This window comes from Macrobrachium nipponense, chromosome 12 (genome assembly GCF_015104395.2).
Source record: "Macrobrachium nipponense isolate FS-2020 chromosome 12, ASM1510439v2, whole genome shotgun sequence".
In the NCBI taxonomy this organism is placed as follows: Eukaryota; Metazoa; Arthropoda; class Malacostraca; order Decapoda; family Palaemonidae; genus Macrobrachium; species Macrobrachium nipponense.
Genome location: NC_087205.1, coordinates 38,729,105 through 38,746,170, shown reverse-complemented (window position 1 = coordinate 38,746,170; position 17,066 = coordinate 38,729,105). Strand labels below are relative to the sequence as shown.

Here is a 17,066-nt window from a genome sequence, read left to right as displayed (position 1 = left end):
TTGCCTTGTCCCTGTGTCTGAGCAGTTGTAAACCTCTTAAATTGTACCCATGTTTTGTTTGGGAAGGTTACTAATTCTCCAGGTGTGTTGGATTCTAGGTACTTACTTCTTTTATAATCCCTATCTGTCACTTATACGACCCTTCCTTGTTATCTCAGGAACTCGGTTTTGAAAACATATCTTGAGGTTTCTTTTGCAATTTCAAGTAAATAAGTTTCAAAATTAAAAATAAGATTTTATATGTATTCGTAAGATCGACTGGTATCGTAAAATAAAACAAAATTCTTCCTTCAAATATATTTTAATTTTTCACTTGTCTCTTTATAAACACCGCAGGCGGTAAGGAAATGTAATCATGATATTTTTTTTATTTTCACCCAGGATTTTTTTTTTTATAAAAAATGGGACACATACATCACTTATCCTAACATTTATTATTATATCTAATGATATTTTAAACAAAATGACATTTTTATACACATTATATACAGTTCAAGAATATACTCAAGATATCTGAAACATACAACGGATCAGCATCATTATACTGAAGTGGATAGATATATAAATACAGGAGTATATACACACGGAATTTATATACTATATATATATATATATATATATATATATATATATATATATATATATATATATATATATATAGTACACATATAATCTATAACTGCTAAATACCTATAATAATAATAATAAATAATATTTAATGCCCAATAATCCCGTCGCAAAGAACCGGACTGATCGAGAAATGGATTTCTCAGTCAGTCCTCAATGCCCTACAGCTTAATCTCGGTTAGTATTTTGTCGAGTAAAAGTCATTTCTTAATATTTCATCTTCAAACACAACCTTTTATTTCTGTCGAAAATGTAATTTCAATTTTTAGTGCAAATTTTCAGAGTAATTACTGCCATTAACTTTAATCATTTCATTCTTCATTCATTAATATTGTAATTGCTTATTAATATTAAATCATAGCGCTGGGTGTCATTTAGAAAATAAAAGGATTTGTTAATCTATAGAATTTCCGACCTATTTTTTATAATATTGGATTAACTTTTAATGATCAAACTGTATATTAAATGTAATCATTATCTTTAATGACAATTCATTTTTCCCGTCATTATCAAACATCATTTATGCAAGAATTCAATACATGTATGCATTGGAGAATATGATGAAAACATCTTACAAATAATCAGATGTTCATATATCGTAAAATCGACACAATTTCATTTCAATATTTGTAGAGGTTAGTATTAGGTTTTACTTAGCTTACAAGAAAAAATACAGGTATTCATTATAATTAAACGCCTAGGTGAAACATTCTGAACATCTTGACTTAAACACAATGAACTTTCTGAAATAAATATAATGAATATAATGAAAGTGATGGAATACATACATGAATGTGTAAAAGTACATGAATGTGTAAAAGTACAAACTTAAAGAAATTGGTAATCATAAAAGAATTTCTTGATTGCATTTATTGCATTTCAATGCCTAATATGAAATCATGAAGTAAATTATAAGTGAGGTAGTTGCTAGCTCATGAAATCAATGGTTAAGGGTACAAGTGATGTTCAATACTGAGTAAAGTAAACTTAAAAAAGTAATATTTACAGTTATGAAACATTGACAAATGTTAACTCTGTCACACATAATTACCACGAAACGTACCACACATATTCCTGAAATATGTTTTTGTCCCATTTTGTCATTATCGAGGAGACAACGACGTTGTATGAAATAAATAAATCTAACATATAAATCTCACTGGACATGTATTTAGCTATCACCTTTTATTATCCGCAGAAGCACAGTTAGCCAAGGCAAAGCTACTCTGAGGTCAGCTTCTAGCAACTGATGCCTACAAAAGCGTCTGAAGGACTATCGCTGCGCCTCTTCCTAATTTTGTGAAGAGAAAACTGTTTCTGTAAAAGTCAGAAATAAATCTTATTAGTATTAAAAAGCGAAGGTTGCCAATGTTTTCCTCTAAAAAGCTGGGCAAAACTTTTCTATAGTGGAGAGTGGGTGGTCAGTTTTTGATGATGCATAAATAACATGTATCATTTTCACAATTGCGATATTTAAGTATATACAAAAGACTGCTTAGAATTGGAATATTTCATTATTTACCAAAGAACATGTTTATCTCTGTCATCTTCAGCAATACAAAGAGACAAATGAATCGTAATTGATTTGAATGCGAAATGAGGACATTCTAAGCGGCGAGTCGAGGCATTTCAAGCATCACTACACAGAAATTTCCTTTACCAAAATCGTACTGTAAGAACAGTATCGAACATCTATCATAATAAAAAATAATAATAATTGTAATTTTTTCTTGATGGGTAACAAGCTGATAGTTAGTGGAAGCCTTTTCATTTTGATGTGCAAGAACAGATTTTTTTTTATATATAAGACCATCATATGCCTCGTTACCCATAGTATAAAACTAGACACCGGATGCTCTTATAAAGGTATATCAAACTGAAATAAATTTTGGTAGAGGAAATAATTCTTATATCAGGACAAACCAAAACAAAAAAATAAGTGCAAAAGCGGCTGAGAAACTAGGCTACTAAGATTCCAAAATACTAAGTGTTTTAGGATTCTAAGAAACAGAGCATGCATCACTGTTGTTGACTAATCATGGCAAGCACTACAAGCATTGCTTTGTTCTGAGCTCTTATTTTCCATTTATTCAGAATATTTTTTTTAAGATACTGTCACAAAAAGAGAATCAAAACATAACTTCGGATTTATTTCATAAATGTAAACATTTGCAACAGGCGGGAAAAAACATTCAAGAATCCCTGTAAAAGCTCTTCAAAGATGTCACTTCATCATAAATTAACTAAAGCTATTCAATATAGATGTGTAAAATATGTCAAATTATTGTATATAACTTGGCATAGGTGACTGTGAAATCTGTTTTATAAATAAACTTAAATATGTCAAGAGATATGACGGGAATTCTCAGTTCATCGCAGAATCTGTGTATATACCTTAGCATAGTTGACTGTGAATCGATTTTATGAAAATACTCAAATGTATCAAAGATTTGGCAGGAAATCTCACAGTTCATTACAGAACCCCAAACGATAGAACCATAAACATTAGAAATAAATATGGAGATCTAGATTCACTTAGAAAGGATAAAAAAGGCTGAAACTACAGGCTACAGATGCTAGTGCTTGGGGATCAAGATGGCAGCGAGTGCACAAAAGCATAAAGAAAATAAATAGAAGTGTTCCTTCCTTCCTTTTGATAACAAGCTGGGGAATTTCATTTACACCACTGAACACAAAAAAGTCCTGCTTTAAAAAAGATATCCCACAAAAAGTCCCGTTTTAAAAAAGAAGGATACAGGCAAATATTCCCAGGAAGCTGAAGGATATATATATATATATATATATATATATATATAGTATATATATATCATATATATATATATATATATATATATATATATATATATATATTTATATATTTATAACAAGAATTCTTTTAAACCAAATGGTATCTAACAGAGATGATTTTTCTTCAAAAAAAATAAATGTTACAAGCTTTCACGGACTGTCTGTCCTCATCGTTTGGTAGCCGTAGCATCCTACAGCTACCAGCTGATGAGGGCAGACAGTCCTTGAAACTCATAACTTTTTTAATAAATATCTCCAATAGATACCATCCTGATTAAATGAGGTCCCCTCATTAATTATATTAATGCACAGAAAAATTGTGCAAGTGATCAAGATTGAATAATATATGTATATATATATATATATATATATATATATATATATATATATATATAGATATATATATATATATATATATATATATATATATATATATATATATATACATAAAGCAATTCGTAATAGCTTCTAGACAGCCTTGTTAAAATTGATGCGTGCTGGGTTCGGCGGTTGGGTGCATTGGGTAATCTGTGCTGACTTCGTGCTGGATGCTGTCAGTGTTGATCTCGAGAGTCACAGCAGCAGCAGCTTCATCTTCAGCGAAGGTGATTTCGAACACAGTAGGCTGCTGCTGCTGCTGCTGCTCATCGTGCTGACTTTGCCCCGTGCTTATCATTCCCTTGCCACTGGACATGCCCATGAAGAGGTTCTGCCAGTACCTCCAGGGAGAGGTCATGCACACTGCCCTCCTCTTCGGGCACGGGTACTGCTTCAGGCACTCGACGAATTCTCGGTCGCACTCGCATAGCTGATGCCCGCAGCTGTTCGGAGCTCCTATGGGACCCTTCCTCGTCACTGGAAGGAAGTGGGTCTTTTAAGTTTTGTAACTTTTGAGTAAAATAGAATGTCTCACAAAAATCATATTTTTTCACATAAGACGACGAAATGTTCAAAGTCTATCGTAAGGGTTTGCTAGACTATCAGTACTTGACACATCTTAGCATTGCGGCTAATATTCCATTGTGTATTGTGTATCTTGAAAGCTTTATGTATAATATTGATGCAAATTTTTTTATAAAATTACCGACATAAAAAAAAATAACTTAAAAAATATCGTCTGGGCCTACCCTTAGATCTAAAATATTTAGACAGGTGAGAGTTGTAGCTAAAATTTGAACATTTTACCAATACCAAGGAAGATAATTTCAAACTTTGTTTCTAAGTGTTAAGGAGTTTCCATAATTGTATTGATTACACAGGTCAGCTTAGATATGATTGAAATATGTGAAAAGTCGTGTTTATGAATTGTTTTAAATTTTTCAGTATACAAGTAAGAAAATTACCAGCACAATGAAGTTATGATATGAAAAATAATGAAATTATTCATGGAAATGCCTAATTTGCAGTGCCCTATTCAGACATTAGTAACTCCTTATTCACAAAAACAAACTATATAACCGTAAATGTATAACAATTTAGTAAAAACTTAAAAAATAAAAGACTTTAGTCACAATGAATCACATTACTTATGATGTATCCACAAAAATAACATGTTATGATGAACATAAAATTAAAATTTTAAGAATTTGTCTTCTCTTTCAGAACCATAGCCTGGAATAGGTCACCAGAAGTTGCCAAGAGGAATTCTACTGCTCAGGTCACAAAAATAGAGTGGAGGTCAACATCGGCATGCAAAGCGTTTTAAGCCTCTGGGCAGGAGGACCAGAAAAAAAGGTAAGATGTGGAACAGTTGCGTCTAAGCTCATGATACTTATCTTGTCGTTATGTGTCGAGGTGAGTCAACAAAGGGTCGGTTATTGAGTGGTTAATAATCTGCTAATGATCGTCCTCAGGTGGACTAGCAGACCACCAATTCTATCTGCAGAATATTCGTAGATAACAGTTGAATATTCCTCGTATATATCATCTTCTCAGTGTCGTTTTCCCAAGGTAATTTTTCGTTAGATTGATTCAGTAAGTCGTTCTAGATTCATTTTATTGGTTAAGAGTCGTCTCCGTTCAATCTTCTCGTCCCTGAAGGAAATTCGTTGGGCGTGTGAGACTTCGTTCCCTCTTCACTCCAGCCCTCTTACCGCATCTCGGTCTTCGTTGTTGACAAGTCCAGAGGTATGAGGCAAAGTACATGAGAATGAGAGGGCACTGTGCCCTGTAGTAACAGTGGTCGTGTTGGGCACAGCATCTGTCAAATGATTTGGAGTGTCGGTTATTGGTCTGGGTTCGTGCTTTGTATGTTTACCAGCATCAAATTCACTCTAAAGAAAAGGAAAAAACTATACAATTCGTCACTAAAGTTTTTATTATTAGTAATAGGAAAAATATTTCATTTGTCAATAAACGTCTTATAACAATAATGAAGAAAAATAGAGAACTGTTATAGGATATCGGAAATATTTCTAATTCCTTTATAGTAGATTCGTCACTCGTCATTCTATAAGATTTATGGTTGATCACGACACAAGTCATATAACGTATTACGTCATATCCATCGTCAGTCGTTCAAATCTCTACCTATAATGAAAATATTCTGTAGGGTATTATGATTTTTATTAAGTCTCCTAATTCCGTCAAAATAAGTCCTTTAGTTAAAATATTTTGTCTCCCTTGCCGAAAAATTAGGTAATTTTGTCTCCCATTCCCGTCAAAGTATCAAAGTAGGCCCTTTTGTTACGATAGCTTTCTGTAATCTCCCGTTCCCGTCAAAGTATCAAAGTAGGCCCTTTTGTTATGATAACTTTCTGTAATCTCCCGTTCCCGTCAAAGTATCAAAGTAGGCCCTTTTGTTATGATAGCTTTCTGTAATCTCCCGTTCCCGTCAAAGTATCAAAGTAGGTCCTTTTGTTATGATAACTTTCTGTAATCTCCCGTTCCCGTCAAAGTAGGCCCTTTTGTCAGACGTTTATTCAGTCCCCTGTTCCCATCAAAGTATCAAAGTAGGTCCTATTGTCAAGACATTTATTAAGTCTCCAATTCCCATTTCTTTAGCCTCGCGTTCTTTGCTAAGCGGGCCCTTATACAATGACATATATTAAGTCTCCCCTTCCCGTAGAAGTAAGTCTTTTTATTAAGATATTTCTTTAATCGTCCATATCTGTCGAAGTCAGTCTTTTTATTAAAATATTCCTTTATTCAAATTCTCTCAATTATCTCCCCAGTCTAGTCCATAAGTCTCCTTTTCCCGTCAAAGTAAGACTATATTCAGACATTCAATAAGTCCCATTCCATTCAAAGTAGGTCCTTTTACAAAGACATTCCGGTCAGGGTAAATCCTCAAGTCCTTTTGTTACGAATCTCTCAGATATCTGTAATCTCGTCAGTAGTCTGCAGACTCACCACAGTAGGGACTCCCCCCATTACACTTCCACTTGTAAGGAGTGAAGTAGTGGTCTAGACCTTTGCAACGGGCGTTTTCATAACACCAGTCGTGGCCCTTGCAACACCTGCAATGTTGAACACATTTTTGGGGATTATTTGGCTAGACGGGGCTTGTTCCTCTTCTTCGCCAGATGTGGCTGATTTCGTTTTTTGAGACAAATTCATGAATATAAATATAAGCAAGATAAGACCTATGATGCTTTAAGGAAGGGAAGAATTAAAGGAATATAAGATTAGATATGTTTTAGGCAAAGAATATGCAAATATAATCTATCCTCTTAATTGTATATTTGATGATTTGGATTCATGAAGAATATAATTATACCCCTAAAAGCTTGCATATAAGTTCCAGTTCCAAGATCAGATTAATTATTTTTTATTACTGTTAGTAAATATTAGAATAACATCGTGAAAATGATACATTTTTTGCTTTTTTTATCCTTTAATCATGTTAGATACAAGAGCAGTTTTATTCTATTACCTCTAACTATTTTTTCCAAGATGAATTAATCATATATTAACTGGAACTCCGTTTTTTGAAGAGATAATAATTTTTTCACCAAAATAAAATCTTAATATTTCATTCGTGACAAAACAAATTTACTTTACCATCAAATCTTTGTACTTATCGCGCACTTATCAATATTATAGCACCTTAATCAAACCACACCTAAGAAACACTCCTTTTTATCTTCTCACGAACCAACAGAATTATACCCAAATGGATCAAAAGGTTAAGGCTTTGCTTACATTTCATTCGAGAAAACCCAGTTTTCTTGGTTAATAATCTTTCTTCGTCTTTTCTTGAACTAGTGAGTTTTAGAATAACTACTTACTTCTAATGGAAATTTACAGTTTTCTTAATACGCGTGGTATGCTTTCAGTGGGATAGTGGAATAATCTGCTGGGTTCTATTTGCTTATCGTTTGGGACAAGTCAGACTTACAAAGCCATGAACTTCATCCCGCATCCCCCGCCTTACCAAACCCTGTCCCTTTCTTGGGACTACTTCGCCCCTCTACCTTTATTTATTTTTTTTTTTGCCACCACCACAAACCCCTTCCCTCCACACCCCCAATTTTGTACTGAATTTTTTCCTATTGGTCTTTCCAGACTCCCCCCTTCCATCGCCCCCCGCACCCTCATCTGTCTTTCAAGGAACCACTCACTTGTCAATACCGTCGACGACGATTCCCGACCCGAGGAAACCGCAGTAGCACCCGTATCCTTTATAATCCAGAGGGTTGCAGGGGACGGCGCAGGTCATCATCTGGACAAGATGAAACACCGATCTCTTTCTCCGAGCATGTCCTCCGCCTCCTCCTCCTCCTCCTCCTTCTCCTCCTCCTCCAGAGAAGGCCATCATCATGGAGCTACTGCTGGTGACGTTCTGTTCGTTGTCACTGATCGCAGGGGGCTCTGGAAATTAGGAAATAGGTCAGAAATGGAGAACTATTTTTGTGACATCTTTTAGTAAGCTAAGGATAAACAAAATATAAAGACATTCAGCTCAGAATCGGCAGATTTCAAAATAGTCTTTTGTGATATCGAATAATGAATTATAAATATAACACTAATGACATATAAACAAAATTTAAAGATTTTTGGGACATGGTATACTGAAGTTAGAATTGCTAGTAATTACAATTATAGAAAGTTAAGGACTCCAGAAGGCTGAGAATTATATGAAACTAGAGAATTTCATTATTATCCTAGATTTAATCAAAGACAGATGTGGATCTAGGGAAAACACTAATGTAGACGAGTCAGGTAGAGCGATTGACTATTTTGCGAAATTTAGGCCACAAGGCAGAGCAGCAGAGCAGGTTCTGCCATTCAGCGTTCAAGACATTGACAAGAGGGAGGTGGACTGTTGGATACTAAGATAGATATCCAGAAAATAAACATGAAGAACAATGATCTAAAGGTAAAACTAAAGTAATAGTCAGAGGGGTTGAACAACAAGACAGAGGCGGGAATGGATGTAAAAGAAAAGGTTGAACAGAGAATACAGGTGGGGTCCGAAGGGACTCTCCAAACACTCTTCAGCAATGTATACAGTACACCATGTGAGGGGCACTGATGGCACCACCCCTCAGCGGGGCCCTTTGCTCGACGAATAAAGAATTCCAGTCCATTACCTGCCCAGAGAACTCAATAATACAAGAACTAAGTTACGTCTGACTATAATTCAGACAACCAGAGGAGTAACGAACAATGACTTCTGGGTGGTCTCTTGTTAACAATAGGACAAAGCAAGATTGCTGGATTAATGGGATACTGCATTCTATTACGCGTATCTATGACAGATAGGATGCCGGTGCTGTAATCAGGTAAAGAATAGGCCATTCTGATGCTTTGCAGGATATCTGAAGGACAATAAAATTAAGGATAATGATTTTTCCCACCAACCTGGAAGTGAAGCATTTCTTACCCCGGAAGCAAGTAGGCATAAACAGAAAATAGTCGTAATTCTTCACTTTCAGTTGCTTTGTCCTGCTATAAAATGCTTGTAATGTCAATAGCTTTTATTATTTTTTATTATTATTATTATTATTATTATTATTATTATTATTATTATTATTATTGGTACAAAGATTAAATTGGTCTATATATTATTATTCATTTATTTTTTGTTGTATTACATTAAAATGCTATTGTCGAGAACTATATTATTATTATTATTATTATTATTATTATTATTATTATTATTATTATTATTATTATATGGTAAACAAAGATTGAAATTGGTCATATATATTGATATTCATTTATTTTTTGTTGTATTACATTAAAATGCTATTGTCGAGAACTATTATTATTATTATTATTATTATTATTATTATTATTATTATTATTATTATTATTATTATTATTATTAAGCCAGGTAAGCAAAAACAGAAAATGGTCTTAAAAGTTTATTTAAATTTTTTTATTTTTCAATAAAATTCAATTCTTGTAATGTCAAGAAATTATTATTATTATTATTATTATTATTATTATTATTATTATTATTATTATTATTAAAAATATACAAGGACCAAGAAAATTTTTCAAATTATCAAAAGTTCTTGTAATGGCAAGAAATTATTATTAGTATTATTATGTAATTATTATTATTATTGTTATATATTATTATTATAAAAATATACAATGACCAAGAAAATTTTTCAATTATCAAAACGCCCAAATGTCATCAATTAAAAACAGAAATATAGTAAACATGTACAACAAAATATAATATGCCCAGCAAGTACAGTGCGCACACCAAGAGCATCAAAATACGCAGTACACCACAGTAAAGAAAAAAGCTCCCCATTAGTGAATATGCAAATCACTTCCTTCCTCCGATCTTCACCACGACTGTCCCAGACCTTTTAACCCGGCATCCGGAGCAAACCAGTTAGTCTTCGTTCTTCTTTTTCTTCTTCTTCTTCTTCTTCTTCTCCTTCTTCTTTTTCTTTTTATTCTCCTTCTTCTTCTTATCTTTCTTCTTCTCTTCTTCTTCTTCTTCTTCTTCTTCTTCAACAAATTGGGAATTCTGGTTCTTGCAGTAGCGAGGAGGATTTTTTCCCCTTATAATAATGGAAATTCGTGAAGTTGCTCCTTTCTTGAACAAGTCCGTCTTTGCAGATTCTTCTTTGTCTTTGTTTCAGTGAGGATGATTATGTATACAATATCATATGATTATGTATACAATATTATGCACATGATATCATATGATTATGTGCGTATACAATATCCCCTAGGGCATGATGAACCAAATTTTGAAAATGCGACGCAAATTTCACCATCATTTTCCTGTTCTAGTTCTGTTTCTTTATTGTATAAATTTCAAAGTATTTTTAATCAAGAACCTTTCATCTCATTCTATGGAAGCCTGTCTGGATTGCTCTGATATTTGCAAATATAATTCAAGTTCAGCATTCATTTATAAGGGGGAAGCAGCTTAAAATTAAGTTATACTGATACCAATTACAACTAATTAAAAATTGTTGTGTGAATTATGAAAAATTGACCAGAAGGAAAATTTAACCTTTCTCCAGTCAGACGTTTTCTTGTCTTAGTCATATATCTAAATTTTTTATTAGCTCTGAAAGAGTTCAAACAAAATAAGGACAATTCAAGTAATACTCAAATTTCACAGTAAGCAATCCCAATAGTAATGATGATATAAGCAAGCATCAGGTTCTGTTTATCGTACTGCCAGTTTTTTAAATTCCATTTCACAAATGAAAAATAAATAAATAAGCAATTATTCATACATACATACATATATATATATATATATATATATATATATATATATATATATATATATATATTATTATATAACTAGTATATATACACACACACACACACACACACATATATATATATATATATATATATATATATATATATATATATATGATACTACAATGTCCTTTAATATCTAATTCTCTCTAACCTCGGAATTAATATATTTTCATATATGCTTAACCGAGGGGGAATTTTTTCTCGATAAAAATCCCCCTCGGTTAAGCATATATGAAAATATATTAACCTTCCGAGATAGAGCGAATCAGATATTAAAGGACATTGTAGCTCGATATATGTATATGAATCACGGAAATGTGATATGACTTATATTATATATATATATATATATATATATATATATATATATATATATATATATTATATAATACATATAAATATATATATATATATATAATATATATATATATATATATTATATATATATATATATATAATATATCACGACCAGGCCAAAGCACAAGGCAAATAATCTACGTCAGCAAGAGAACAGAAGGAAGAGTAAACATTCTCGACTACATACGATACCAGGGTCGAGTAGGCGGACCACAAAAGCCGAGGAATGTATGCAAATGGATGTGTCTTCGTCTCTGTCTCCTTTTTCCACTGATCGCAAATTTCATTTCTCTCTCTCTCTCTCTCTCTCTCTCTCTCTCTCTCTCTCTCTCTCTCTCTCTCTTCTGAACCTCCTTTAGATTTTGTAAAAATGAATTCCTCCACCAATGGGTTGACAAACCACCTAGAGGAAACAACATACTAGACATCGTCCTTTCAACGGAAGATAATCTAGTATCTGACCTTTCATTAGGTGCAAAGCTAGGCAAAAGCGACCATAAAATTATCTCATTTCAAATTAATGTTCAACATAAAAAAGAGAAGAAGATATTAATAAGATTAGAGTACCGTCTACAAGACCTAAAAAAGCTAAAGGTGTACGTTAAAAATCTAGAGTACGACGAGAACACAGGGATAGATAAGCACTGGGAAGCATCTCATGAGGAATACACAGAAAAGCGCTCTAGATGTATACCATTAGGGCAAATACTAACAAATGGCAACCCTCAGCCAGAGTGGTTCAACAGAGAAATTAAATAAGACAAAGGAAAGAGACAGATTGTACAAATCAATGAACCCACACCCAACACCAGTAGAAGCAAGCAGGCATAAAGAACTCTGTAGGTTGGTGGACAAATTAGTAAGAAATGCAAAGATAAATGAGGATAAGAGAGTTGCATCAGTTTCTAAAGAAAACCCAACAGAATTCTTTGCGCATGTTAATAGTGGGAAACCAATAAGAAATAGCATAGGTCCCCTAAGGGACAATAGAAGTAACCTGGTGAACTCAGACTTGGAAAAAGCAGTTATTGAATAAGTTTTTTACGAGTGTTTTCACAATTGAAGACTACCTCGGTACCAGAACCTGTTATTAAATATGAAGGGGCAGAATGGTTAGGCAAAATAATATTTACAGAAGAGGACATTAAAAACAAAACAGACAAACTCAACAAGTTCAAATCTCCTGGCCCGGATGGGATTCATCCAAGAGAAATTCAAGAGCTAAAAGAGGAGGTAGTTCCTCACCTATAGAAACTCTACAGAAAAAGTGCTGAACAAAGAAAGGCACCAAAAGGATGGAAACCAGATAATGTGCCCCCAGTTTACAAAAAAGGTCCAAGAGAAGAGCCAGGAAATTATAGACCAATCTGTCTAACGTCAGTCGTTTGCAAGATTTTGGAGTCCATAATTATTGCAGATCAAATTGTGGCTCACATAGATAGAAACAACTTGTTGTTAACCAGCCAACACGGTCTCTGACAAAACAGATCCTGCCTATCAAACCTCTTGGAGTTTTTTTTTATAACATGCTTGGTATTTACGACAGTAGTAGAGCATTAGATATACTCTACTTAGATTTCCAAAAGGCCTTTGACAAGTTCCACACAAGAAACTAATGACAAAAGTGAGACCTTTGGGAATTGTAGGAGAAATAGCGGACTGGAACGAAGACTGGCTAACTTATAGAAAACAGTTGGAATAAATGGTGAAGAATCAGAATGGGCAGATGTAACAAGCGGAGTTCCTCAGGGTTCTGTCCTTGGCCCTCTCTTGTTTTTTATTTACATTATTTATTGACACTGATGTAGGCTTAACTAGCAGGATAGCCAAATTTGCAGATGACACCAAACTAGGTGTAAATGCAGCAGACCCAGATGCAGTGAAAAGTTTAAGAAATGACCCAATGAGAATAGGAGTGGTTAAAAAAATGGCGAATGCCTTTTAACTTGGATAAGTGTAAAGTGGTACAAATAGGAACAAACAACCCTCATACCAGCTACATGCTGCTTGGGAATGACATAACTAGTGTAGAACAAGAAGAGGATCTTGGAGTCATTATTACCAAGGACTTGAAACCCACAAAATAGTGCATAAAAGCTGAAAAGAAGGCAAAGAAACTAGTGGTATACATAAAGAGGCAGTTCAAATACAGAAACAAGGAAACTGTGCTGCAGCCTTACACATCAATAGTTAGACCTCATCTTGAATATGCAGTACAGTTTTGGTCACCAACACTAAGAAAGGACTTAGATAGATTAGAAGGGGTACAAGCAAGAGCCACAGAGTTGTTCCTATCCATCAGGCAAATAGGTTACCAAAGACAACTAGAGAGCAGGAACATGTATGGCTTAGAAACAAGACGATTGCGAGGACAACTAATAGAAACATTCAAAATACTGAAAGGGATAACAAAAGTAGACAGTAACCTATTTACGTTAAACGAAAACCAGACAAGAAATAATGGATGGAAACTAGAACTGAAGAGTTACAACACATCCCACTGTGGGAACTTCTTTACATACAAGATATGTGACACATGGAATAAACTGCCACCAGAAGTTGTAAACAGCAACAGCGTGGAGGAGTTTAAAAGAAAGCTAGATAAAATCATAAGGACACTATGAAGGAACAGTAAAACCTGCTTCTAGAGATAAGTGAGCACACGATGTCTCCTCGGATGGACTAACAAGTCTTTGAGACATCCTAATCCTTGTAACTCCTCAACCTCCTCTTCCTCAACATCCTCCTCCTCCTCAACCTCTTCATGCTTCTCCTCCTCCTCCTCTTCCTCCTCAATTTCCTCCTCCTTCTCATAAACCTCCTCCTCAACCTCATCCTTCTCCTCAACCTCATCCTTCCCTCTCTCCTCCTCCTCCCCCTCCTGAGTTCAGGAGCGTCAGCGGTTTCTTCCACCTTCGAAATCCAACCGCAATCTTTGCCCATGGGGTCACGAGGTTTGCTTCCTTTTAATTCAGAAAGCTTTTATTTTTATTGAGAAAGAAAACTTCAATTTAGAAACTTTTCATTTAGAAGCAGTACATATATCTCCTTCTAGTGCGGCTTCTTAAAAGAAAACTTTCTGTTAACAAAGACGGCAATGATCTAGAAAGAAAACATCTATTCCGAATGTCCCTCGCATAAAAACTACGAAAGTGGCCCTGAATTCCTCACAGTCAACAAAATAAGACTATCATCCTTCTGAACAACAAGAAAAACAACAACTATAATAACAACAGCTTTAACTGTTACATGAGAACTGTACACAAGCCAGTAATTTGCATCCAGGAAGTACATAGGATTCCTTGAGAGACAATAGGTAAATTGTTATTTAAATGGATGATGATGAACCGTTATAACATAATATCCTTTCCATTCACATTTCAAGGAGAAACACGGTGAAGATCTCAGGCCCTCTTCCTGACTCAAGAGATCGTTATCACTCTCGGGGGCTTAGATAATGATTATACATTTAACGTTCATATTTGTCGAGTGAAAAATGCAGAATCTTGTAATATTCATTTGACGAAAAAGGACTTTTCTTTCCTTTGAAACGGAAACTTTATTTTTTATAACTTTATACCTTTTAATTTTTTACTCGTTAGTTCAAACGGGTTTATGATAAACAATGCCAATATGTTTATATATTTCTTGAGGACAGTTTAACCTTCCGGAATATAATGAGATGCACGAATTTGGAATAGCGTCAACACCCTATGATTTGCCTACGCCCCCTTGAATTGGGGCCCTTAAATGCAGATGATGCAAAAACAAAATAAATACGGATGTCTCTTATTATATTATTATTATTATTATTATTATTATTATTATTATTTGGAAGCTTGAATTTCAAGTCAATGGCCCCTGTAGGCTTTTTCCATATGATTATGGGAAAAAGTTCCTCTCTGTAGTAGTAATAATAATAATGATGATGATGATGATGATTATTATTATTATTAAATGCAGACGAAATTAACGAGACTTAGGGTTAAACGGAAAAAATTTGCGTAAAAAAAGTCACAGCAACATGAAAACTCGAAAGTGAGTTTCAGTATACCACAAGTTTGTTAACAACGGAAATCCTACTTTGTTGATGATTTGATTAAAAAGGAATTCGCCAATCAGCTGTCAAGTATTCTCTAATGAGAAATCTCTCTCTCTCTCTCCTCTCTCTCTCTCTCTCTCTCTCTCTCTCTCTCTCTCTCTCCTGATGCCATATGATGTAAACACACATGTTTTTATCAACATTGTATGTATGTATGTATGTATGTATGTATGTATATATATATATATATATATATATATATATATATATATGTGTGTGTGTGTGTGCGCGCGCGCGGCGCGATATATATAGGTGTGTGTTTTTGTGCAAGTGTGTATGTATGGATACACATATATAAACACAATAATACACATACATTGATAGAAAGACAGTTTGAAACTATAAAAGTTGACTTCAATAAAACAAATAATAGCAACTTAACCCATTAGAATTCAGATATCAATTTTATTTCTAATAAGAATATCTGCATTGCAAACACTCACACCTCAAAGGGATTTCAGAGCGTTGAAACATTTCAAATTCGCCAACGCAACTATTTAGACCATTGCGTAAACGTCAAGGGAATAAGCATTTCAACGCCACCGGTTGCGTAAGGGAAAAAAAGTAAGTGGGGTCTTTCATTCTATCAAAGATCCATTTAGAAAAAATAGCGCAATGAATGAGGTCACAAGAAAATAACGCGTACGTTACGTGATTACCTTAATTACCCCTCCGACTACAGGTATGCAACCGTAGAATTTAGTTGGCTGTTTGCCGTCGCTACACTGCGATTACGTTCTCATGGGGACTCGGTAGTTGTGCGCGACAATTCGGGGGGTTGGGGGTGGAGGTGGGTGCAAATAAATAACTGCGTGTGGAGTGGCGTTTCTTTGTTACCACTATAGATGGTTTTTGTCGCTCTACATTACGGTCAAGAATAGGTCTATTCACAATATTTTGGTATTTGATATTAATTAATTCCAAGGATTAAGTGGTCATTTTGTAGCGACTGAAGAATGTTGATTAAATACATGAGTATTTAATATTAATATATTTCAACGATTATGTGGCCATTCTATAACTGCTACCTGACTTGTTTACTGTGTAAAAGAACCAGTGGAAATAGTGCGTCCCTTAGCTACATATATGGATTACTTGCCTAGAATTTACGTCTTTCTAACATAGTCAGGATTATCACTAACAATCTCAGTCACGGTAAACGTGAAAAAATAATGTTGGCCTTATGAAAACATTTCAGTTATCAGAATGGGTAAACCATCTATATCAATATTAGGATATTCATTGCTTTTTGTATAGTAATTTGCTTCTCAAAAACAAGGAATCCGTGTTGTCTCAAGGCCAGACATAAATACGGTACAACACTTATATCTGAAATCGACGCATAATATTGCCACGATTTCCTCAAATCTGAGACTTCGATCATGATCACAATGATACAGGTAATGGAGATAAGTATGATAGCTAACATTATCGGACCAATCACACTTGAAAGGGTACCACTCAATGTTTATCTGTTCAT

At 34.1% G+C, this 17,066-nt stretch overlaps 1 protein-coding gene and 1 long non-coding RNA gene across 3 annotated transcripts in view; one reads left to right on the top strand and one right to left on the bottom strand.

The window, feature by feature from the left end:
• The window catches only part of LOC135224498 (uncharacterized), a 105,563-nt gene extending 96,337 nt beyond the window's left edge, over positions 1-9,226 (top strand). Inside the window, exons 2-3 of the long non-coding RNA XR_010316758.1 lie at positions 5,038-5,169; positions 7,942-9,226. This is a non-coding gene — a long non-coding RNA (uncharacterized LOC135224498). The remainder of the gene's footprint in view (positions 1-5,037; positions 5,170-7,941) is intronic.
• LOC135224496 (phospholipase A2-like) overlaps positions 398-17,066 on the bottom strand; it is a 111,401-nt gene continuing 94,732 nt past the window's right edge. The window contains exons 2-5 of one of the 2 annotated variants that reach the window (XM_064263509.1): positions 7,998-8,247; positions 6,787-6,893; positions 4,155-4,290; positions 398-1,944 (exon numbers count right to left, since the gene is read on the bottom strand). In XM_064263509.1, coding sequence (XP_064119579.1) covers positions 1,881-1,944; positions 4,155-4,290; positions 6,787-6,893; positions 7,998-8,247 — 557 coding nt within the window. In that variant the 3' untranslated portion in view covers positions 398-1,880. Of the gene's footprint in view, positions 1,945-3,886; positions 4,291-6,786; positions 6,894-7,997; positions 8,248-17,066 lie in introns of those variants that run through there. The other variant, XM_064263508.1, reaches the window with a different exon arrangement.